The sequence below is a fragment of the Ipomoea triloba genome, chromosome 7 (genome assembly GCF_003576645.1).
Source record: "Ipomoea triloba cultivar NCNSP0323 chromosome 7, ASM357664v1".
Taxonomy (NCBI): Eukaryota; Viridiplantae; Streptophyta; class Magnoliopsida; order Solanales; family Convolvulaceae; genus Ipomoea; species Ipomoea triloba.
In genome coordinates this window covers 6,323,269-6,348,624 of record NC_044922.1, presented here as the reverse complement: position 1 = coordinate 6,348,624, position 25,356 = coordinate 6,323,269, and the positions used below count along the sequence as shown (strand labels likewise).

General features: G+C 32.7%; 2 protein-coding genes across 3 annotated transcripts; both read left to right on the top strand.

Annotated features, from left to right (window-relative positions):
• Positions 1-1,201: 1,201 nt before the first annotated feature.
• On the top strand, positions 1,202-6,247 carry LOC116026147 (putative late blight resistance protein homolog R1B-8). Of its 2 annotated transcripts, XM_031267603.1 has the most exons (4): positions 1,202-1,242; positions 3,283-3,580; positions 3,878-6,091; positions 6,186-6,247. In XM_031267603.1, exons 1-4 carry the CDS (start codon positions 1,237-1,239, stop codon positions 6,236-6,238), a joined length of 2,571 nt encoding a protein of 856 aa, XP_031123463.1. In that variant the 5' UTR covers positions 1,202-1,236; the 3' UTR covers positions 6,239-6,247. The 2 variants fall into 2 exon arrangements, with proteins under 2 accessions (XP_031123463.1, XP_031123462.1); XM_031267602.1 differs by lacking the exon at positions 1,202-1,242 and having other exon boundaries at positions 3,177-3,580.
• A 9,621-nt stretch (positions 6,248-15,868) lies between these two features.
• On the top strand, positions 15,869-20,696 carry LOC116025037 (putative late blight resistance protein homolog R1A-3). Its single transcript, XM_031266093.1, has 2 exons — positions 15,869-16,343; positions 18,215-20,696. Exons 1-2 carry the CDS (start codon positions 15,900-15,902, stop codon positions 20,408-20,410), a joined length of 2,640 nt encoding a protein of 879 aa, XP_031121953.1. The 5' UTR covers positions 15,869-15,899; the 3' UTR covers positions 20,411-20,696.
• The last annotated feature ends 4,660 nt before the right edge of the window (positions 20,697-25,356 follow it).

Here is a 25,356-nt window from a genome sequence, read left to right as displayed (position 1 = left end):
TTTACTTGCCGCCTTAAAAGCATATGACTTTTCTTAATTGTTATACCATGGATCAGAGTTCATCTTGTATTGTGGTTCTTGATCCAAAAATTATATGCGGTTAACATATTATGTGTTTGTAAATAAATTGAATGCACATAATATATTAAGTACAAACACATAATATGTTAATTACAGACACATGATAATTGCAAATATATAATATGTTAATTGTAGATATAATTTGAATGTCATTTTAGACCCGAATTTATAATGTAAGGTGGAACTTGGTCAATGTATAATTTGCCAAATTCAATGTTTAAATTGCAAGATTAATATGTATATTTGTATAATACTCTGTAACATGCAACAAATTGTACTCGATCAGTCATCAGTATTTACTAACCCAAATTTTGGGCATACTCACTGATAGGATTTCGGAATAGCTGCTAAGTGTTGTTTGGGAATTTTAAGTTTGGTAGATGTTAGAAGAGAGCGGATATGCTCACTTGATGGTTTGTTCCCTGAACCTCCTATTAAGGGCACCAGCAATCACAACTATTGCTAGTGGTAACCCACTGCATTTCTTTGCAATGCCGCTTCTCCCACGGGATATAAGATGCTTAGGACATGTTAGTTTCGTCGCGAAAAACTTTTTTTTTTTGGTTTGTAGTAACTCCCAACTTTTCTCGTGCTCTAAAAATTTTAAGTCGTGCAGAATTAACATGATTAGCTACTTCAAAAATGCGTGTTGTTACCAATATTCTACTGCCTTTCTAGTTGTTAGGAAAAGTAATTTAAAAAAAAAAAGAAAATTAAATCTGACACAAACAGGTAAACACACCAAAATAAAAAATTATCCAACGCCAGGCTAGCTGTGCGCGATAAAGGTTGCTTCCTTGGCCACATGTCAATGAACACGGTTTGAACAACCATAAATTGCATAAAGAATTTAATTTTCTCTCACTAGCCTTCTCTCTCCTCCATGTGGCTATCTCATCCTCAAAAACCGTGAATAGAACACTAGTGTGATTGCTCTCACGTGTTCTTGTAATCATTGGTTTGTTTGGTAAATTGAATACCATTTTGGTTTTTGCCCAATCCAGTTGTTCCAACCATTGAAATTGCAGTCATGTCATCTAATTTTTCAGTAATAAGACCATCCTTTATATAGTTTGAGCCTCCTTATCAAAGCCTTCCACCACAATCACAGGAGCCTTTTATCAATTTCAGGAAAAATGAGGTCAGGGAAGTAGCATGGCGGTAAGTGTTAAATCATTTCAAATGGTAAAAAATTTCTAAAATTAAGGGTGTGTTTGGTTTATGGGTTTACGTATTAGGAATGTGAATCAAAGTTATAGTTAATGTTTGGTTGACAACTTTTTAAAAACACAACTATGAGATTTGATTACTGCTTCAATTAAAAATGGGTATCATTCCATCTTATTGGTAATATGATTTTTAAGTTTGAATTAGTGCTTTTAGATTTTTGGTTTGATCTTTTATATTCATATTGGTGCTTTGAATGTCATTATATTAGGATCAATTGCCTTAATTTTTATTTTTGTATTTTTTAAACTTTTATTCCATTATAGCGTCATACATAACCAAACATTAATATTATGAGTAACACTTATGTGAGACCGTCTCACGAGTCTCATTAATCCGTGAGACGGGTTCGATCTTTGACCTCATTAATAAAAAATTTGACTCGCCTCACGGATTGAGACCGTGAGACGGTCTCACACAAGTTTTTGCCTAATATTAGTAATCACTCTAATTCCACCCTACTATCAAACATGCAAAATACTTTCACCAAAACTTATTACCATTACCAAGTATTGTATTTGATTCCTATTTCGATTCCAGTTCTTTTGTGTCAACCAAACACACCCTAAGTATATGCAAACCTTCACATGGTCATGGACTCATGGTTCAACTTTACTACCTACCTAAGTGTGAACCTTCCCATGGTGATGATAATATTATTTGACCAAGTCTTTGATAATATTTTTTACCATCACAAACAATATAATATAACTAGTTGTCTAGTATATTCACGTGACAGCTCCTGATGAATTTAATTTATCAAGTTGGGCAACTCTTCGGGGCTAGTTTATAGGATGCATTTTTTTTTTCAACCTAAATAAAAAATATTATTAGACAATGAATGAGGTTCACCAAGATGCCAAACATGGTTGTTACGTTTAAATTAAAAAACATATCAATCAATCCTGATGACAATAATGAAATAGCGTCCAACAACTAGGATTCCTTCTCTCATGTAATAGCTCGCAAATTACACACGAGAAATAAACCTTACTAGGAAGATAATGGCTCTGTTTGGCAGAGCTTATTTAGGAGCTTATAGCTTATTTTAAGCTACTAATAATCTATAAGCTCTGTTTGGTAATGTTCTCAAAATAAGCTAGTAGCTTAAAATAAGAGCTTATTTTGAAACGCTACTTGGGGTAGCTTTTAAAAAATAAGCTAGTAGCTTTTTAACTTTTTTCCATTTTTATCCTTATTATTTTAAATAAATGACATCTTTTACCTCTCTCAATTAAACCCTTTTAACTTTTTCTTTTCATTATGTTTGGTTGTAATTTCAGTTTGACATTTGTGTTTAAACATTAATTTTGTATGAACTAATGTTATGAATTATAAATATTTTTTTTTACTTTATATATTTTCAAATATAGAACTTTATATTTTATTTAAATATATTGATTTTATTATTTTATATTTTAATATATAAACAAACCTATTTAAATTTAAAATTATTTAAATTGTATACGAAGATGTCCTTTTTAGTCTTTTTACATTTATCAGCTTATCAAAAAGCTAAATTTAAAAAACACTTTTAAGCATAATAGCTACTTAACAGCTCTTCAGATTTCAGTTTCGAACTTATAGCTTTTCAGTTTTCAGCTCATCTTTAGCTTTCAGTTACCTTTTCAGCTAGGTTTGCCAAACATAGTCAATGTATGGCGAGCTCGACCTAGAGATATTGGTAAGATTCGAACTCATTGTCGTGGATAGAACAGAGCATTAATTAATCGCATGTGTCATGTGGAATATCAAATATGACTACTTTTCGAAAATGGTATATTAGTTTGAAGCCATTGTTGTCAGCAATAGCAATACATAATTTCCAATCACATTCATAGAGAGAGAAAAAGACAGAGAGAGAGAGAGATGGCATTTGTTGCTTTAACTTCTCTCATGGAAACAATTCGGCTAGAGCTCTTACAATCCGCCCCAAGGGTGTCTCTTGATGCTGAAAATCTTTCTTATTTGCAGGCCTTTCAGAGTCAGTTATCTCACTTCCAAGCCTTTCTGCAGAAGCCTAGTGGTGGCGGCTCAGCACCAACAATCAAACATCTGAAGACCAAAATCAGAGACTTTGCACTCAAAGCGGAAGACCAAATCGAAACACAACTACACTCTCTCCTTCTAGCCAAACACCAGGCAGAAAAAGCTTCTCGGGCACTCCATCAGGCCGTGCAAGAAGCCACACAAAACGCAGTTGAATTGTCCAACATTATCAACACCACTATAAGCAGTGAAGCTGATGTGGACGCCATTAAGACCCTCTCTGGTAAATGACCCTTAGCTGATTTGGTTAGAGAGTATAACTAGTTGATAATGTTAGCTGATTGTAGAAAAGTGTTTGGTAAATTAGCTGTTAGTTGCTAGATGTTTGGTATAATTTCTTTTTTCGAAAAGCTAATTGAAAAAGTTGTTTTGAGCAACTTTTTGAATTTTAGCATTTTGGAGTTACAAAAAGTTTATTAACCAAACACTTATATTAATTTTTTAACCAAGTCAAATAGCTAACAATGACCAAATAAACCAAAATTATATTGATTGATAGACTAACTATTTTACCATACAGGGCTTAAAACTCAACCGGCGGTGGCTTCCGGTTCTGAGAATGTTCAATCGTCGGAGGGATCCTGGTGGCGCTCCCCGGAAAAGGTTTTTATGATCGGTCGTGACCGGGATTGTGACGTGATAAAGGACAAGCTCTTACGTGGCTCTTCGGAGCTAGGGCTTATCCCAATAGTTGGAATGGTGGGCATCGGAAAGACTACTTTGGTTAAAAGCATATATACCGACCCAGCACTTCTGTCACATTTCCAAGTACGAGGAGGCGTTACTATGCGTCCCGAATTGGACAAGACACAAATGCTAAGCGACCTTCTTCGATCCATCAATGTATTAGAATCAAATGATCAAACCAAAGAGGGAATCATCACTACCACTACTGCTGATCTAGCAAATCAGCTACGCAAGTGCTTGAACGGCAAGAGGTATGTGATTGTGTTGGATAACTTATTGAACCATTTAGCTTGGGATGATATCCACCGATATTTTCCTAATGATGGGAATGGAAGTTGCATATTGCTAACCACTAGGCACTTTGATGGTTCCTTTGCTAGAGGCAATGCCGACTATATCCATTACATGACTTTGTTAGATCCAAAAGAAAGTTGGGTACTCTTTTGTCATACCCTTCCACACAATAAAAAGAGTATGATGTCCACATTTGAAAACATTAGAGAGGCTTTTGTGGAAAAATGTGAGGGGTTAGCACAATCAATTGTGACGGTAACCAAACGTCTATCTGAATGCGACAACATAGAACAAGAATGGAAGAAGATTGAAAAGGAGTTAGAGTCGTTAGGGATTTTAGATCGCAATGACCTCACTCTCAATTACAATCAATTGCCGCAATATTTGACGGTGTGCTTTTTATATTTTGGAGTCTTCCCAAAGCGCAGTGAAATCTTGGTTAAAACCCTTGTTAGGTTATGGATTGTGGAGGGTTTTGCGGTGTCAGAAAATCAAGCTTACAGGTATTTACAAGAGCTTATTGATAGAAGTCTTGTCTTAATTCATAGCCGAAGTTCTAATGGCCAAATTAAGACATGTAGGATGCATGGTGCCTTGCATACCTTCTGTGTAGGAGAATCTCAAAAAGAGGGTATTTTTTGTGCTGTAAATACTCGACAGCATTTAGGGTTGCCATTAGATGTGTTTGCAAACTCGAGTCGTTGGTTGAGTTTATACACACACAGCTTTGACTATTATGTGTTATTCCGTACAAACAATCTTCGCTCCATTTTCTTTCATGAAAATGCTGAAATGTTTGTAGATTCCAAACTGATAAGAGTTTTGGCTTTTGTTCCTTCTCCGTCCTTTGTTCCATCTTATCCATCCCTCACAAGAAAGAATTTCGAAGATTTAGTGTGTTTGCGATACTTATCTTTAACACAATGGGTTGAAGATCTGGAGCACATAGTGTCAGCTAATCCGAATTTGCAAATGCTTATCATGTCTAAGACAAGAACAAGCAATAATAAGCGTTTGTCGTCTGAGATTTGGAAATCACCACAACTAAGGCATGTCGAGGTTAGCTATTCCCTTTCAGTGGATCCTCCTAGTGAGGTCAAACATAGCTTGCACACACTCTATTGGTTGAGTTTAGAACATTGTACAAAGGAAGTCTTTTTAAGGATTCCGAATGTAAAAAAGTTGGGGATTATTTGTGGATGTGATGAATCAAATCCAAATGGGGTAGTATTGGACTCTTATAACCTTGGTAATCTTGATTATTTGGATAAGCTTGAGATGTTAATGGTTGCATTCCGGAAAGGCTCAGTGTCAGGCTTCCAAAATTTGAATTCTTTGTCACATTGCCTTAACATTAAGAAACTGAAATTGAAGAGAACTTGTTTGGCGTGGAGAGAATTAAACATAATTAGTATGCTACCAAATCTTGAATCTCTCAAGCTGAAAGAAGCCTCCAATGATTCGGATTGGGAACCCACCAAGGGAAAATTTGAAAAACTAAAATTCTTGTTCCTCGAAGCTAGAAACCTTGTTCGCTGGGAAATCGACAGAGATGAACAATTTGTTTGTGTTGAACGCCTTGTTCTTAAAAGGTGTACCAGCTTGGAAGCGATTCCAATTGGTTTTGCAGATATCATCACGCTGGAGTCAATTGAGTTACGAAATTGCTCCCCTTCTGCTATGTCTTCTGCACAAGAAATTAATGTTATGCGCAAGGATGATTATGGATACAAAACCGTTGACATTCCCCTTGGTTAGTTTATCTTTTCTCTCACTGTTTTTATTTTAATTTTTTTTTGTTACTATCATTTTTTAATTTCCCCTTATTTATTTTTGTCATCTGGCAGTGACCAAACACATTAAACGCAGTGTTGAAGATGATAATCATGCTTCTCATTAAAGAGATAGGTACGTATTGCTAATTAATAAATCCATCACTTTAAAAGTCTTTGAAAATTTTTAAAAGTCTATAATTTCATCTTTAATTTGGTTATTTAAATATATAATAAAAAAATTCATTCGTGCATCGCACGGGTAATTTACTAGTTGCTAATTAATAGTACTCGTGAATTGTGAATATTATAAATTTAAAAGGACATTGTAATATATTACTTATTGTAAATCAAAGATATAATAACGTCAAGATTAGCATTATTGGGACCGGAGTCCAATTGTTTTTTGTTTTTTTTTTGGGTAAATCTACAAAGTGTTCTTGGTCTTTTTCCATCCGTTTAACGATCCGAAATATTTCCCCACAAAGACAGTTCACTTGTCACTTGAACTATCCCATTGAGTTATACAACTATTATTAGTGCATCACATTTTGTCTCTCAATCTTTTAAGGGCATGCATTATAAATATATTTATATTTGTTCTCTATAGAATTAGTATAACGGCTTTTGATACATATAAAGTTTGATGTGTTTAATTGTTACTTCTTTCCACAGGATAACATGGTTTGCAATTTGGTCATTTCTACGAGTTTGCTTCAAGTGATTAATAAATTTTTGAGTTTGCTTTTTTTAATTTTTACTTGAATAAAGGATTCATAAAGCTTTGCTTTGCTATCAAGAGTCTTCTACTATTGTATATTATATTATTGTCATTGTATTGTCACACATATTGTGGAATGGTGTAAACTATTGAAGTTTAATTTATTATTCTATATCATTATTTATGTGTAATTGTGTATTGTTTCATTTGTTTACTATCAAGAATTTTTTATTTCTATTAAGGAGGGAATGTATCATCACTCATTAAAAATATTATAAAAGACTTGTTCAAATATTGGTTGAACAAAATTGTCCAGAAAATAAATTAAAGCTTACTTACTCCTTCCATCTATTAAAAATTATTGATATTTAACATTAAAAATCTTGTTCAAAAAATTTATCCAAGGAAAAAAAAAGGGTCAAATGAGCCCTTAGCTTGAACTTAATATGAAAAAGTAATTATACCCCCGAACATTAAAAAGTTACAATTAAATACATCTAACTTGTTATTTTTGTGCATCGATCTATGTTGGTCCCAGATTGATAAAAAGTCTAGAAAGTGGTGGGGTGGAGGTGGGGTGAGAGTTGAATAGACTTTCTCAAAATTTTACATTAAAACAATTTTCAAACCTAGAGCTTATCACTAACTGAGTATAGGTGAGAGGCAGCAAATTAAAAGACTTAGAAAATTTGTAACGCGTTTTTACGCTTTAAATAACTTAAAGCATGCGTGTGTGTCTATGATCCAGTCACATGGAAATTAAGTGCAGAATGTAAAAGTATAAATATAGAGAATTTTATAGTGGTTCGGCAACTGACTACTTCACTGTTCTCCTTAACGTCCAAGGAGGTTTTCAATAGTATTCTTTGTCACAAATACAAGTGAAATTGATTACAATGTATCCACCAAGCACGGTAAATTAAACTAGCTAGTCAGTGTTCCTTCGATCCGGATGTCATCTCCGATCTTCAACACTTGACCTTCTACTCCAAGGGTTAGTCATAGAGTTGCCTTGAGCAGTAGATCTAAAACCACAACTTCGAAATGCGATTGATTTGTTTGTCGATCTTCACAAAAGAGATGAACTGTGAATCTGAATAATTCTTGTTAAGATAAAAAAGTTTATCTAAGTATGAATTTGGTGTCAAAGACCTTGTGGTCTAGTGGCACCTGGTGCCCCGGTTCACACTCCTACATGGATGATGGGAGTGGGTTTGAGCCTCAGTGGAAGCAATTGTTGATTTTTTGTGCTTGACGTCAGTATTCGTTTGCAGCTTTGGAGTCCTCTATTTATAGGATATGAAATTCAAATTTCTCGCGCGACAGGTGCATGTCCAATGTGCTGCAAATGTACGCCTTGTCCTTTTTCATATCGACTTTTGTCCTTTTTCAACTCCAACGTGCTGCAAAAAAAAAATATATATATATATAGTATGATGCGATGTTACAATTTTGATCTATGAATTATGCAGTCAAAAGACAACAACAATAAATACACCATACAATCTTCTTACATGGCGTTTGGTACTTTAGTTCGTGGAATACGTTAAGAATGGAATGTCATTATGTAGAATAAGTCTATTATGTATTTTACAACAAGGAATAAAATTCTATGGAATGAGATATTCTCTTTGTAAAGATAGAGGAAGACGTATCTTATTATTGAAAACATTTGAATAAAACGAATAGAGCTATATGATTAAGTAGCTAAAGCACATTAAAAAAAAAAAACTGTATGTACTTTGATGTGATGTTACAATTTTGATCTACGAATTATGCAGTTTGAGAATATTGGAATATCATTTCGTGAGATAAATCTATTTTGTTGTTTGGTTTAATTTTATAGCAATGAATAGAATTATATTCCATGAAATGAGATATTCTCTTTGCAATGAGAATAGTCATTCCAATATAATGCCACTATTGTATAAGTTATTCCTAACCCATTAGGAATAACTACTTTTATTATTCTAAAAATACCCTTATAAAACCCTTCATATAAATATATATATTTCCAAGCATTCTCGCTCCTATGATATTTGTATGTATTTTGTTGTGGAATAAGCGTCAAATATGTCATCGAATTACACCCGAATCTGCAATTGGGCTATTAGATTTTTTTTTTAAAAAATTACAATTGGATCCCGAAACAATGCAAAATCTTGCAATTGAACCAAAAATGACTTGTTTACCTATTATCTATGAGCAATTTTATATTTAATAAAATAAAATGAAAACTTCAAGTAAGAAATTGATATGTGAAATTTATTCTAATTAGATAGAATTGAAGTATTCTATTTAATTTAATATCTTCATATTGTAGATATCTTTAAATTTATTTGTTTGTATTTTAGTTCAAAAATTTTAAAATTGAAATAATTTTATTTTATTAAAATTTAATTGTATATATTTTCAATCGTATATTTAAATTACAGTAAAGATTAATATTTGTATTGATTTAAGCTTAAAATAATGATAATGATTTATAGTTGTAATGATTTATATTCATAATATAGTAATGATTTATACTCATAATATCATCAAATAACTAAAATTATATTAAAGAACTAAAGTTATATTAAAGAATGAATTATATTGTACTCAAAATAATGATAATGATTCATAGTTTTAATAATTTATGCTCAATATAGTTACGAACTATATTAATTCATACAAATTTAATATATAAATTCTTTTAATTTGTACATGCAGTTTCCTTGATTATAATTACTAAATTAAGAAATATAATTAAGAAAATAAAATTATAAAATTAACAAAATATGTGTTCATAAATATTTAATTTTTTTTAAAAAATACATACATATATATATATATATACTTATGCACTAAATTAATCATACAAAATTTAAATGCTAATTTTTTTGATTAAAAAAAAATCCTACTTTTGCAATTTTCCGCCTAATCTATTACTATATAAAATCTAATAACTATTATGTTAATTAAGCTACTAATTACATGAATATTAATATAATTACAATTAAACATGGTATAAATGTATAATTACACAATATTAGTATAATTACTTAATAATTATTATGATAATTAATAATTTACACAGATATTAGTATAATTGACTAATAATTATTATGTTAATTAAGATAATAATTACAAAGATATTAGTATAATTGACTAATAATTATTATGTTAATTAAGCTAATAATTACACAGATATTAGTATAATTACAGTTAAACATGGGTTGCTGAATTTTTTATAATAATTACAATTAATTTATTCATGGAGGAGGAAGAAAAAACTAAATGCGATATGGTGAAAATGAATATACTTTTTTTTTTTGAATACTATTGACTCTGTTACAATATGTAGTATTTGTTCATACATACTTTCTCAACCTACTGAAGCACAAAGAGCCAACGCCCCATCCACGGGGGATCGAACCTGTGACCTCTCACTTGGAAAATGAATATACTTAAGGTATAAATATATAAGTTATAGACCTTGTAGTCAAGCGGCATGAAGTGACTTTCTCAAATAAGAGTCATGGGTTCGAGCCTCAATCAGTCCGATATTGAACAAGATACTATTCTAAGTGCATGACTTTGTAATTTGAATTTATTACAATTACAATTAATAAAGCAATTTAATATATTTAATTCATGGGCAGCTAGCTGTCCATCATTTGGCTATACTAAATTGTTTCATTTGTACGTGTGTGACATGGGAAGAAAATATTATCAAAGACTTGAATTGCCGGCCAAATAATTTAACTAATAATGTAGCTTTACCGGTAGCATGCATTGGAAGAAAATATTATTAGTTGGAAAAAATATTCTCAAAGACGACTCAATCAAATAATATTATATTATCATCACGTCACTATCACCATGTGAAGGTTCACACTAATTTTTTTATTTTTTATTTTTTATTTTTTTGAAGAAAGTGAAGGTTCACACTTACCGGACATTTGGTTCACGGAATGAATTTAGAGGGAATAGGAATGCTATTCCACGGGGAATGGAATAGGTAAGGAATAGAATATGAATCATATAATATTGTTTGGTTCGTTGAAGGAATAGACTTTAAGAATTGTATTCTAGTGTTTGGTTGGTTAAAGGAATGGAAATGGAATAGGTTTTAAAGACATAAATACCCTTATAAAATAATAATAATAATAATAATAATAATAATAATAATAATAATAATAATAATTAAGGACAACTCATATATAAACAAATACACATGTGTGTATGTATGCATAATAATAATAATAATAATAATAATAATAATAATTATTATTATTATTACTATTATCATTATTATTATTATTATTATTTTGTGTGTTTATATATATATATATATATATATATATATATATATTGATAGGTAAACATTATAATTAATTAAATATATACATTTATATAATACATTATATTTATTAAATATAAATATTAAATAATGTACAAAGGGTATTTTTGGTATTTATCATGTAAAAGCTATTCCCAAGAGCATGGGAATAGCTAATACCAAAGCCCCCCCAAGGATTGACTATTCCCTTTGTAAAGGTAATAGCTCATTCTTTGGAATGTCGTTCCCATGATTAAATGAACAAAACAAACAATGGAATAAGTCATTCCAAGGAATGCTATTCCATTCCTAACCAATTCCATGAACCAAACATGCCATTAAGGTAGTAAAGTTGAACCATCACCATTGCATGTGAAGGTTTTTGCCACTTAATATTAGAAATTATTTACCATTTGAAACAATTTTATTGTGAGTTATATGGTTAAAATTTAACAATTAAAAAAAATGTGTACTAAACATTTTAATATCGAGTTAATACCCAAAATTGTCCTCGACTATAGTGGTTTTTCTCAATTTTGTCCTAAACGACTTTGGCCTCATAAAGTAGTCCCAGACTTTTGTGTTATCGCTCAAAATTGTCATCCGTTAGTTAAGGTGTCAAATAGGTGTTAAGTACATGGGTAATATAGTCATTTCATATTTAGTTCTTCTCATTCCTCTACTCAACCGATCTTCAGCCGCCACAGCAACGACAGCCTCCATTTTCCTTCACCGTCTTGTTGAAACAGAAAATAGATATTATTTTAGAATAACTATAAACTAACTACGCATTCAACAAAAATTATTGTCACTACTACATGAAATGACTATATTGCCCCTGTACTTAACACACATTTGACACCTTAACTAACGGAGGACAATTTTAAGCGATAACACAAAAGTCTGGGACTACTTTATGAGGCCAAAGTCGTTTAGGACAAAATTGAGAAAATCTACTATAGTCGAGGACAATTTTGGGTATTAACTCTTTTAATATCTAAGCATGAAGCTTATGTCGTTATACAATTTACATACTCGCTATATCTTTTAACCATTATAGAATACATCCTTACTTTGCAAAAAATAAAATAAATAAATAAATAAAAACATTATTTTGTCTTTAGGGCAGTGAAACCATAAATCTCCATTAGCACCCAAAAAAAAAAAAAACCTCTTATATATGTTTTTTACTAATTAATTAACTACAGTTAGTAATCAAATATGAAATATGAGTGTTAAAGACCTTGTGGTCTAGTGGCACCTGGTGTCTCGGTTTACACTCCCATGTAGATGATGGGAGTGGATTCGAGCCTCAGTGGCAGGGCCATTCGAATAAAAATTAGGGCCTTGTGCCATATGTTAATTTGGCCTCTTTTTTTTTTGATTATTTTTTATATATAAATAATAGTAGTTCAAAAAATTGTATCAAAATATAAATATTGTATAAAAAATACATATAAAATTTTATTTAAAAAGTGACATGCGTCGTGCACATTTAGACGCAAAATCATCAATCAACTTCTTCCAAAAGTTCATTTTCAATGAAGAATTGAAGAATCAGTTGAGTTGTGGTCTACAATCTACAAAATTACTGAATTGTGAATTGGGAATTGTCAAATTTCATTACGGTATTGCCGTATTTTATAGGGTTGAGAATTGAGAATTGAGAATTGAGAATTTTCTAATTGTCTAATTGAGAAGTGGGATTATGATTTATGAAATATAATTGCCGAATAGAATTGGCAATGTTTTTGGTGTATATATATATATATATATATATATATATATATATAGGGGTTTTACAATTGCCAATTGGGTTCAATTTCATCTTGTCACAAATTGGTCTAATCTTCATACATTTAGCTTAAATTTTTGTAAACTATATATACATATAATTTTTTTTTTTTTTAAATATGGGGCCCCAAAAATTGGGGGCCCTGTGCAGTCGCACATGTTAGACATGCTCAGATACAACCCTGCTCAGTGGAGGCAACTGTACAATACTACATTGTAATAGATTTAATAGTACTCCAAACAAAAAAAAAGAGTAAACTTGCAATAGATTCTGTTCACAGTTTTGTTACTCAAACAACAAAAAGTTGTAACTATTTTATAACGTTAGAGCGTAGAGGTTTATTTTACAATTGAAGATTAAACATAAACTAAAATGAATAACCCAATGGGGTAGCTCAAGTGACAAGTGAGTTCTCTTTATGGTGAAGAATTTTGGGAGAACTTCTCGTGCCTCTTGGAGCAAACGTAGATTTTATTAACATGTGGACTTCTTTAGTTATTGTGCATTTATGAAGAACTTACATACATTACTAAAGAAGTACGCATGTCCACACGTTAAGGTCGGTTCGCACCCTATTTTGTTATAAATATTTTTTTTATAAAGATAAGCTAGGTAAGATAGTAAGTTATGACTTTAATGTGGAAAAGGTTAAATTGTCGATTCAAGCATTCTTTTATATTAATAGTTAGATATATGATTTATAATAATGTGTTTTCTATTCGAATCATTTTATCAAGTTAATTATGTTTCATATTTTGTTATTAATATTTTTTTTAATAAAGTTTTGATGTGTTTTGATTTTTCGCCAATATCTAACAATATTTATGTGTATGCTTTAAGTGTTTCATTTTTATTTTTCAAACTATCTCTTTTGTTTTAATCTTTCGTCCCAGTGGGTGCACGCGCAGCATGTTACAATTTTGATCTATGAACAAAGAAGAACGGCAATAAATACACCATACCATCTTCTTATACAATTTTAATTTCATCATAATATATTGATCAATGTTGTCTTATTTATATCTAACAACCCTGTTTTGTCATTTTATATCTCTCCACCTGCCAACTTCATTCATTGACTATTATTTCCTTCATTTTCATTTACAATGGGACAACATAACAGAAGTTATAACAATAAAGATATTTTTGTCCATAAAATTGTATAGTACAACTCTTATAACATAATGTATACAAAAATTTAATAGAGAAAAAGAACATAAATCATGGATATAACCTGAATTGAAACTTATTATGTTTTTAGATATTAGACAAATGTTTCCAGTATTCTAGTGAGTTTATTTGATAATTTTTTTTATAGAGGACTCTTACCTTTGTTTATATACCACTAGTTTTTATATTGAAATTTGTCAAATAAACTCGTTAGAACTTTGAAAATGTATGTCTACTATAGAAGTCAAAATTTCATATTTAACCCTATCGAGTAAAGTTTTCTTTTTTCTTTATTAAGTTTTTATCTTAATCTAACAAAATATTAATAAAAAATGACCAAAACCACAACTTTTGATTTTTTTTTTTAAAGAGAAATGAAACATGAAAATAATTGAAAATTTTAGTCATGACTTAGGGATCAAATTAAATATGTCATTTTTTAAAAAAGTATTTCCTCTTAATTATTTTTTAATGCAAATTGCCAGGGTTTCACAGTTTGCAAATGAACGTGTTTTCTACGAGTGATGCTTGCAACACCAATCCCTGCACCACGGTGCACATAGCAATGTGCATCACGTACATAAACGACGTCGTTTTGATGTTAGTGGACGCGGACGCGAATGACTACAGGGAATTCATTATCTATAATAATACACATAACCATTATCTAGAATACACAGAACGTTTGCCTAGAATACACAGAATGTTTGCCCAGAATACACAAAATATTGACACAAAATACACAGATGTTAATGGACGCGGACGCGAATGACTCCAGTGAATTCATTATCTATAATACACATAATCATTATCTAGAATACACAGAACGTTTGGCTATAATACACAGAATGTTTGCCTAGAATACACAGAATATTGATACAAAATACACAGAACTCATCATCTTAACATTCGAATGCACAAACACATCACAACCTATGTTAATAACATGAATACATAGAATATTGACACAAAATACACAGAACTCATCCTCTTAAATATTCGAATGCACAAACATATCACAACATGTGTTACTAACATGAATACACAGAACGGTTGTCTAGAATACACAGAATGATTGCCTGCAATACACAGAATATTAACATAAATACAGAGATCGGCCGAAACGGGAAACGTGATTTTTAAAAAAAAAACGGACGGTTAGTTTACAATGCTCAAAACGACGTCGTTTACGTACGTGGTGCACATTGCTATGTGCACCGTGGTGCATGGTATAATTTGCCTCTTTGATTAATGAGGTAAAAAATAAACCCATTAATCAAAGATCCGATTCGTTTCACAGATTGAGACGGTCTCACACAAGTATTACCCTTAGTCCTAAACTTTCAAATTGACCACCGTGATCCTTCGACTTTTAAATTATTACCATATGTGGTCTAAGTTAACCACTCAGGATCATTCAACTACTTGGACCACGAATGATAAAAAAGAAAGTCAAAGTACGAAAGGTGATCAATTTAAAAGTTTAAAATTAAAGATGCAGAATCACTATACTTGAAAGAGCCCATATAAATTAACTCTTAACATAATGCCACATTGCCACCCCATCAATTTTTTTTTAATATCAATTTAATTTTTACAAATCTAATGGTTGTTAATTAATTTGTGTCCAGTAGACATTGGTTATAGGTTGAACCTAGACTAGCTCTCTCTATATATATAAATAAATAAAAGGATCGACCGGAGGTGAAAATTAAAGCCAAGAAGGTAAGACTTGAAAGAAAGAAAGGTGTATCAGTGGTCTATCAAAGAGAGAGAGAGATGGACACAATTGTAGACGGGCTGATAAACAGGTTAGCACAAACTGTAGAACAAAACGCGGCTCTGATTCTAGGGATCAAGGATCAGGTTGAAGATCTGGTGAGAGAACTTGGGTCATTCCAGGCATATCTCACTGAAGCAGCGAGGAACGAAAGCTGGAAGGACAACGCTGTGGTGGTAGAAGTGGAGCAGAGTATTCGCAATGTTGCAAGGGATGCTGAAGATGCGATTGATAAATATATTGTTGAGCGAAGGATCTACAAGGCCAAACCCGCCCTCAAGAGATGGGCTGAAAAAGCTGTTTATTATACCAAGGTTAATCTATCTGCCAGGGAGATCGAAAGCTTCAAAGAAAGGGCCAAGAAAATCCGTCAAGATTACGCCCACCCCCTCGAGTTACTCCAAGGCGGTTCGCAAAATAATCATCAGCCTGCAGTTCTCCAGGTATCTATCTATCTTACTCTATCTCTTCCCGGCCCCTAACATATATCAATCAATTCCTCCTTAATATATGTTCATCTATACTATTTCAACATATTAAAGCATAAAGAGTCAATACTGTCTTCACTGAAACTCGATCTATAACCTCCCATTTGAAAAAGGCACTACATGTCACTTGAACACAATGTCATTGTCAAAACAAATCATAAATAAACATCGGATTAGTTGGTAATGGACTTATAATAGAAAAGGAAAATACTATTTTCTCCTAATATTTTCCCAAGTATATATGGTTCTACTACATATATACTCCAAATTATATTCCTACACCCTCATGCGGTAGGTGATAATTTATTTTTTTCATGTGTGTTCTATTACAAGTGTATGCATCACGGTTTTGATTGAGAATAAAAGTTCGTTTGGAAAGCTTGTAAATGACTTTTAGAAAATGAATCATTTTCTAGAAAATAGTTTCATTTTTAATGTTTGATTGCATTATGAAAAATTGTCTTGGTGTGTTTGGTTCATTTTTTGAAAAACGAGTAGAATTGTATAATTAAATATTTTAATTATTTTAATAATATTAAAAATATTTTTATTTATTAAAATTATATATAAAAAAACAACACCATTGGTTTCAGACGAAAACCAGACCTATGGTTTCGCTAGTTAACGAAAAATGTTTTCCGATGACTGCATTTTCTGGGCACATCCAAACATTGGAGATCCGTAAAATGATTTCTACCATAAAAGTTGGGACAAGAGAATGAGAGTCCACATAGTATTCTCTCCAATTACCTCCAAAAGTCATTTTCTAGATTTTCTCCTGTTTGGCTATTCAAAGAAAAAAGTCAAAAAGGAAAACATTAATTCTGCTCAACGGAAAAAGACTAACTATTCAACCCATAAATATTATATTTTGTTTTAAAAGTATTACATTTTTCTTCAAAAGTATTATATTTTTTCTTAGAAGTAACAAACATTTTATTTTTAAATAGTATTACATTTTTCGACATAAGTATTATATTTGTGCAATTAACTTATTTTGCAAGTAAACTCAAAGTAATAGCGGGTAAAATTGAATTAAAAAAAATAAATTTAACAATCACTAAAAAAAACACAAATTGTCAGCGGAGAAGCCAGGCAGACCTCATCTAGTTGGACGGAGAAGCTATGGCCTACTTCTCCGTCCAACTAGACGAAGAAACTAGGCCCCATATATTTTTTATTTTATTTAATTTTAACATTTTTAAAAAAAATACAGGTTACCTATAGGTAACTTGTTAATTAATTTAATTGCATAAAAATGAGAAGTTAAAGTGTCTAATTGAATTTTTTTTAAGTTAATTACACTTTGACTTATAGTTGAAGGTCCTATTTGATCCTTATCCCTATAAAAAAAAAAACTAAAGGTTGAGATTAGTCCGTTGTTAATTAGACCGTTTATATTATGAAAGGTTAGGGATCAAACACCTTATTAACTACATTGCTAGTATCCCTAATATTAACTATTTGTGGTAGTTTTAGAGAAGTTGGAGGACATATTATGGTAAGTTTGTAAGTTGAGAACCAAAGTTGGTAGCATCTCAAATTCAAAGGACTATTAGTGGTAGTTTAGAAAAGTTGGAGGACTTATTATGGTAAACTTGTAAGTTGAGGATTAAAATTGGTAATGCCTCAAAGTCGGAGGACCTTTAGTGGAATTTACTCTTATAAGTATTATGTTTTCCTTCCTAATTAATAATAAATTAATTTATCCATGATTAGTATTACACTTGTTCTCATAAGTAACACTTTGACCATTAAATATTACATTTTGATTTAATGTAGTAAGTCCCTGACTTTGGCATCATTTTCTTGTGAAATTGTTTAAGGCTCTTGTGGTGGAAGAAGATGATGTGGTAGGTTTTGATGGTGAGGTTAAAATTATAAAGGATAGACTCATTGAAGAATCAAAAGATACGACTTTCATTTCAATTGTGGGAATGAGTGGGTTGGGTAAAACCACATTGATCAAAAAGGTATTCTTTGATAGTGAAATTGAGTATGAGTTTTTTCCTCGCCTGTGGGTTTATGTATCTAGAAACATGAATAGGAGAGAAATATTCATGAACATTATAAGAAAATTTATCAAGCAAACCAATGATTACAAGAACATGTCAGAGGAAGAATTGGCTGAAAGAATCAAGGAATTTTTGAAGGATGAGAAGTATTTAATTGTTATGGATGATGTTTGGAACGAGAAAGATTTGGAGCTTTTGCGAATTGTTTTTCCTAATAACCAAAATGGGAGTAGAGTATTGGTAACAACACGTGATACTGGGTTGGCTAGACATGCTGATTCCTATGGCAAGCCACATGTCTTAAAATTTTTGACGGATGAGGAAAGTTTGGAGATGTTAAAACATAAAGTTTTCGGCAAGGAGGCTTTCCCTACGTATCTTGAAATTCGCGGGAGAAAAATTGCAGCGATATGTAATGGGTTACCGCTAGCAATATTGGTTATTGCTGGTGTCCTTAATAAAGACCAAGTCTCATTGTGGAATGATGTGGCCCAACATCCTATGCCAATACTCAATTGCCGAGCCCCAGACTACAATAATATACTAAGATTGAGTTACAATCAGTTGCCTTACCACACAAAAGATTGTTTCTTGTATCTTGCAGCATTCCCAATCGGGCATGAGATTTCTGTTTGGAAACTGATTCGGTTGTGGATTGCAGAAGGATTTATTCCGGCAGTAACCGATTCCACCATGGAGCGCATAGCTGACTCATACTTAAAGGAAATTGTGAGCAGGAATCTGTTGATGGTGGTGAAAAGAAGAGCCGATGGTGATATCAAAACATGCCGCCTTAATGACACATTGCACGAGTTTTGTAAGGATGAAGCTGCGAAGAATTATCTCTTCCATGAGATAAATGGGGCAAGAATAGAAGGAAATGATAACTATCGTCGCTTGTGCGTCCGTTCCTCCCTTAAAGACTTTATAGGTTCGGAGGAAAAGCCATCAGGTGAGCACATCCGCTCTCTTCTAACATCTCACAAATTAGATGTTCCAAAAGAGCACTTGGCAACTATCCCAAAGTCCTACCCCTTTCTCAAAGTGTTTGATGCTGAATCCCTCAAATTCGAAATATTGCCCAAAGAGTTTTATCAGTTATATCAACTACGATACTGGGCTATTTCAACTGAGAACAATATCATTCCAAAACTATTCACTCATCTTTGGAACTTGCAAACTCTTATGTTCAATACTACATCAAGTACAGTTGATGTTAAGGCTGAGATATGGAACATGCCAAAACTAAGGCATATCCTGTCTAATGCTTCTTTGCAACTCCCCCATCCTAATTCAGAAAGTTGCAAAGAGAACTCTTCTTCTTCATGTCCAGAATTGCAAACTCTTTCCACCATATCACCCAAAAGCTGCACTGAAGAGATCTTTGACAAGACGCCTAACCTTCAGAAACTGGGCGTCCGTGGGAATGTATCAGAGCTTCTAGAGAGCAAGGAATCAGGACGAATTTGCTTGTTTGACAATATTCGAAAGCTGGAGAAACTCGAAAATCTGAAACTCATGCATGAAGCTTTCAATGATGAAGCTGCTGCTACCACATTGCGGAGCATTCCACAAGCTGAAAAATTCCCACCCAACTTAAGAAAGCTGACATTATCCAAGACGTCCTTTGATTGGAAAGACATTTGCACATTGGGATCCCTGGACAAGTTGGAGGTCCTAAAGTTGGAGGAATTTTCAGCCAAGGGAGAGTCTTGGGAATTGAACGTTAATGTTGTTTTCAAGAGCCTCCAATTCTTGCGCATTGGGAGAACGGATTTGGTGTACTGGACTTGTGAGCAGAGTAGTTTCCCGGCATTGAAACGGCTTCAAATATTGCAGTGTGAACAACTTAAGGAAGTCCCACTTTCCTTTAAGGATGTGAAGAGCCTCAAGATTATTGACTTGTTTTTTACCAACAAACAGGCTGCTAATTCTGCAAGGAATATACGAGACCAGAAACCTAAGTTGGATAACTTTGTGCTCTCTATTTTGCCTCCTCATCATTGACTTCAACTCCATCTATTGCGATGGCGGTTGTTACTTTGTTGTTGTTTTTTATTTTTATTTTTTCAAAATAAAGGTGGGCATGTATCTATATGGTTGTTGGCCGGCCGGGTTCATATGTGGAACTTTATCTGGGTGGTGACTTTGCTCATTTATTGTTTCCATTTTGGCTTTGTGGCTACCAACATCGTTTGATTGAGACTTTTATAACCTTGGATTTGACATTATTATTTACCGTGTTTGTTTGTCTACTTTTGATATCATACAATTCAGCGAGGGGGATTAGTCATTGTGTATATTTTTATATATTTTATTTATTTATTTATTTATTTTAATTCAAATTCTTATTTACTATCAAATCAACTAGCAGCGAATGGTGGCCTTCTTCATCGGAGAAGGCGGCCAACAAGATAAGGCTACTAACCTAGCGAGGGGATTAGTCGTTGTGCATATTTTTATATATTCTATTTATTTATTTTAATTCCAATTTTTATTTACTATCAAATCAACGATCGGCGAACCGATCACCTTCTTCCTCGGAGAAAGGCCAATATTAGAGATACATATCCTCAATCATGCCAAGAATCAAATCAAAATTCAAATCGCAATATCACTTAATTTTATGGTGATTTCACCATTCAGGACTGGATTTTTTATGGGATACAAAAATATGACAGTTTTTATTGGGATACAAACATGGAAAATACAACATTGTGGGATGCATGTTTACTTTTTTCAACATGCATCTGGGAATGCATTTTTATCTTTTATAAAATTTATTCCCAAACAGAGTACAGTATATTATACAAAGAAAATTCATGTATAATACGGTAAATAAATATACAGTAACAAAAAACTACAAATCTAGGAATGTATGATCATCAATTCCCCATGCCTGTACAAAAAAAACAACGATTTATTTTTTTCCAGGCCTTGTGTGAAGGACACAGTTTTTGCTTTAAATTATTTTTTGCTCACTTTGTGTGTTTTTTTTTTTTTTGAGAGTAAAAACTTAATTCATTAAATCAGGCAATCACCAAGAAAAAGAGGAGGGTTATCGAACCACTCCCCGCAACCTGACTTAGAAACGGCCTCCCTAGCAACAATGTGAGCGGCACGATTCGCAGATCGCTTTACAAAACGAAAATCAACACCAACTAATGAGGATGCTAATTCCTTTATATCCCCTATTATTAAACCAAAAGCAGAATTAAAAGCAGGACTAAATATAGCTTTAAAAACTAGTTGAGAGTCTGTTTCCACGTCAACGTCCTCCATCCCCGTATCCTTTAACCAGCTCAGAGCTTCTCTCATACTAATTGCTTCAGCCTCCTTCACTCCATAAAAGCCATGCATGCACATATTCTTTGCAGCCAGGAACATGCCATTATGATCCCTCAACACCCATAATACCATTGTTACCATCTAGAGTAGCATCAGTATTTAGCTTCAACCTCCCATAATGTGGAGATTCCCACCGAATTGCAGATGACGTAGGCGTAGGCATAGTACTAGAGTCCATAGCAGCAAGCCAATTATCCAGAAATAATAGAGCTTGACGTGCCATCAATAGGAGATCAAAGTTTGCACCATTCCACACACATGCATTTCGACTGGACCAAATACCCCAACATATCATAATAAATTTTGGTATCATTTCATCAGTAAGGGCATCAAAGCAACTAAAAAAACCAGTCAGTAAACACATTACCAATAGCATGCGGCATAGATAAACCAACAACATCATACGCTATTCTTGCTTCATGGCACTGTGCAAATAGGTGTAATGCACTCTCATCTTCCATCCTGCACATGTGACAAATCAGAGAACAATCAACATGTTTCCTTATAAGAGCATCTCGGGTAAGCAAAAAAAACGATGCCAGCTGCCAACAAAAGGATTTAACCTTTGGTGGCACAGAAATATTCCAAATTTTTCGCCAAGGGCGGTCATCTTGAACTACTCCCAGTTGGCTCTTATAGCAAGATTTAACCGTGTAATCACCTTTCAAATCCCAATACCAAAAACCATGAGTCCGGAGGCCTACGAACACTGATTGGGATTTGCAAGATAAGATTGGCATCCCTCTCATTAAAAATGTCTTTCACCCACTGAACATCCCAACCCGTACCTTGCTCATTGAACAGTGAGACCACAAAAGCAGTAGCAATAGTTTCATGCAGTTCAGTTTGAATAAATGGATGATCCTCAGCGGGCAACCACGCATCTTTACCAATAATGGTATTCAATCCATTCCCAAATTCGACGCTTACATCCATCCTTTATTAAGTTTTGTACCGCCAACATGCTATGCCATATAAAGGAGGGGTTACTACCTGCCTTGGCCTCTAAGTAAGAACAATTCGGGAAATAGCGGGCTTTATATACACGAGCAACTAAAGAGTTAGAGTTAGGGTTCCTGATCAGTTGCCAGGCCTGTTTACCTAGCAATGCCAAGTTCGTCTCCCGTAGACGCCTGAACCCCAAACAACCCTTCATCTTTGGTGCACAATGTCCATTCCATGACCTCCATCGAATTCCTTTTCCACTGCCAATAGCACCCGTCCACCAATATTGGTTCATAATGACCTCTATTTCTGCACATAAGGTGACTGGTAGCAAGAAAACCATCATTGCGTAAGAGGGCATCACTTGAATAACGTTTTTCAGGAGAACCTCCCTGCCCGCACGAGATAAGAATCGTGCGTTCCAACTGCGTATTTTTACTAAAATACGATCCTTAATAAAACAGAGAATCTCTTTTTTCCGTCGACTAACTAGTGAAGGGAGTCCAAGATATCTACCAGCAGTATTACCCTCCATCACTCCCAAGGTTTGTATCACCTCTTCACGAACCGCCTCCCCAACGTTAGAGCTAAAACAGATGGAAGATTTGTCATAATTAAGATTAGTATTATATAAATAAAGATAAGAGTCTGATCCTCTATAAGAAAAAATTAAAATTTATCAAATAAACTCAGTAGAATACTGGAAACATTTGTCTAATATATATAAGAAAAATAAGAGGTAATCAACTGTCCACAATTATGAAAATAATCATAATTGTCACTTTGAGAACAATTGAGAAACTGAAAATAGACACAATAACACTAATGACACGTTTGGTTCGCGAAATAAGCTTGAAATGGAATAGCATGCCCAGGAACATTGTTCCTGGGAATGACCTATATATTCCCCTTGCAAGGGGAATAGAGAATCCTAGGCCCCCTTAGGTATTAGGCTATTATTGAGTTCTTAGGAATAGCCTAATGTTGTTATTTTCAATTTTACCCCATGATGTTTTGGAGAAAGATCTTCCTTTTTCCAAAAGGCTTCTTCTTCCTTTTCCCTATGCAATTAAGGCTCCTTAAATGAGAAAGTAGCTATGAACACTTCAGTAGGTTGAGAAAGTAGCTATGAACAGATACGGAAAGTAGCTATGAACACTTCAGTAGGTTGAGAAAGTATACGGAAAGTAGCTATGAACACTTCAGTAGGTTGAGAAAGTAGCTATGAACAGATACTACATTGTAACAGAGTCAGTAGAACTCAAAAAAAAAAAAAGCTCCTTAAATGAAGGAGCTTTTGGCTCTTTAAAGCTTCCTCATGTTGTTAATTTCAAAAGAGAAGCAATGCTTCTCTTATATAGAGGAGCTCAAATGAGCTCCTTTTCCTGAGTTACTGATGCGGGATAAAAAAACTCCCATTTGGGTTTTAAAAAAAATTATTTTATATATAATTTTGTTTTGTATTATTATTATTATTCCTTTTTTCTTATTATTGTTATTAATATTATTATAAGTTTTATTTTATTATTACATAATAATAATAATATTATTATTAATAATAACATGAATGTCCTTATATGTCATTTTGCATGTTAATCGCTAACCTAAACAACTAATTTTTACCAAACATTTTTTTACAGACCGCTAATACAATCTGTTGGTCAAACCTACTAATACAATCCGCTATATGATAACTGTTAACCACTGATTGTCAAACAAGCCCATAGGCTATACTTGAGATCGATATAGCTCAAGTACTAAATATTTTTTTAAAATTGCAATAGTNCAAACCTACTAATACAATCCGCTATATGATAACTGTTAACCACTGATTGTCAAACAAGCCCATAGGCTATACTTGAGATCGATATAGCTCAAGTACTAAATATTTTTTTAAAATTGCAATAGTGTATAGATATACTAACGGTAAGTTAAACAATTTTTAAATTCTAATATTTTTTTTTTATCCTTCACACAATACTCGATGAGTTTTACTACCTAACGTTGACGTAAACGTCAACTTATGTATGGTAAAGCTACTTTAGTTAAATTACTTGGCCCACAGTTCAATTAAGTCTTGGATAATATTTTATTCCCATGTCACAGACAAATGAAACAATTTAGTATAACCTAATGGTCGAAATAGCTAGCTGCTCGTGAATTAAATATATCAAGTTGCTTTAATTATCTTAATTACGTTATGGATAGTATATTAGTTGTGGTTGTAAATGAAAATGAAGGAAATAATAGTCAATGAATGAAGTTGGCCGGTGGAGAGATACAAGATGACAAAACAGGGTTGTTAGATATAAATAAGACAACATTGATCAATATATTATGATGAAATTAAAGTTGTGTAAGAAGATGGTATGATGTATTTATTGCCGTTCTTCTTTGCTCATAGATCAAAATTGTAACATCGTGTGCATGCATGCATACATACATACATACGTACATACATACATAATATATATATATATATATATATATATATATATATATATATAGAGTCAAGACTTTGTTCGAGCCTTAGTGGATGCGGTATTGATTCTTTATGTTTCAATAAGTTGAGAAAGTAGTTATGAATATATACTTTATTGTAATAGTAGTACTAATATATATATATATATATATATATATATATATATATATATATATAT

Coding starts and splice junctions, on each gene's coding strand:
- LOC116026147 (XM_031267602.1), top strand. CDS start 3,178: ATGGCATTTGTTGCTTTAACTTCTCTCATGGAAACAATTCGGCTAGAG. Junction 3,581..3,877: donor CGCCATTAAGACCCTCTCTG/GTAAATGACCCT, acceptor TTTACCATACAG/GGCTTAAAACTCAACCGGCG. Junction 6,092..6,185: donor AACCGTTGACATTCCCCTTG/GTTAGTTTATCT, acceptor GTCATCTGGCAG/TGACCAAACACATTAAACGC.
- LOC116025037 (XM_031266093.1), top strand. CDS start 15,900: ATGGACACAATTGTAGACGGGCTGATAAACAGGTTAGCACAAACTGTA. Junction 16,344..18,214: donor ATCAGCCTGCAGTTCTCCAG/GTATCTATCTAT, acceptor AAATTGTTTAAG/GCTCTTGTGGTGGAAGAAGA.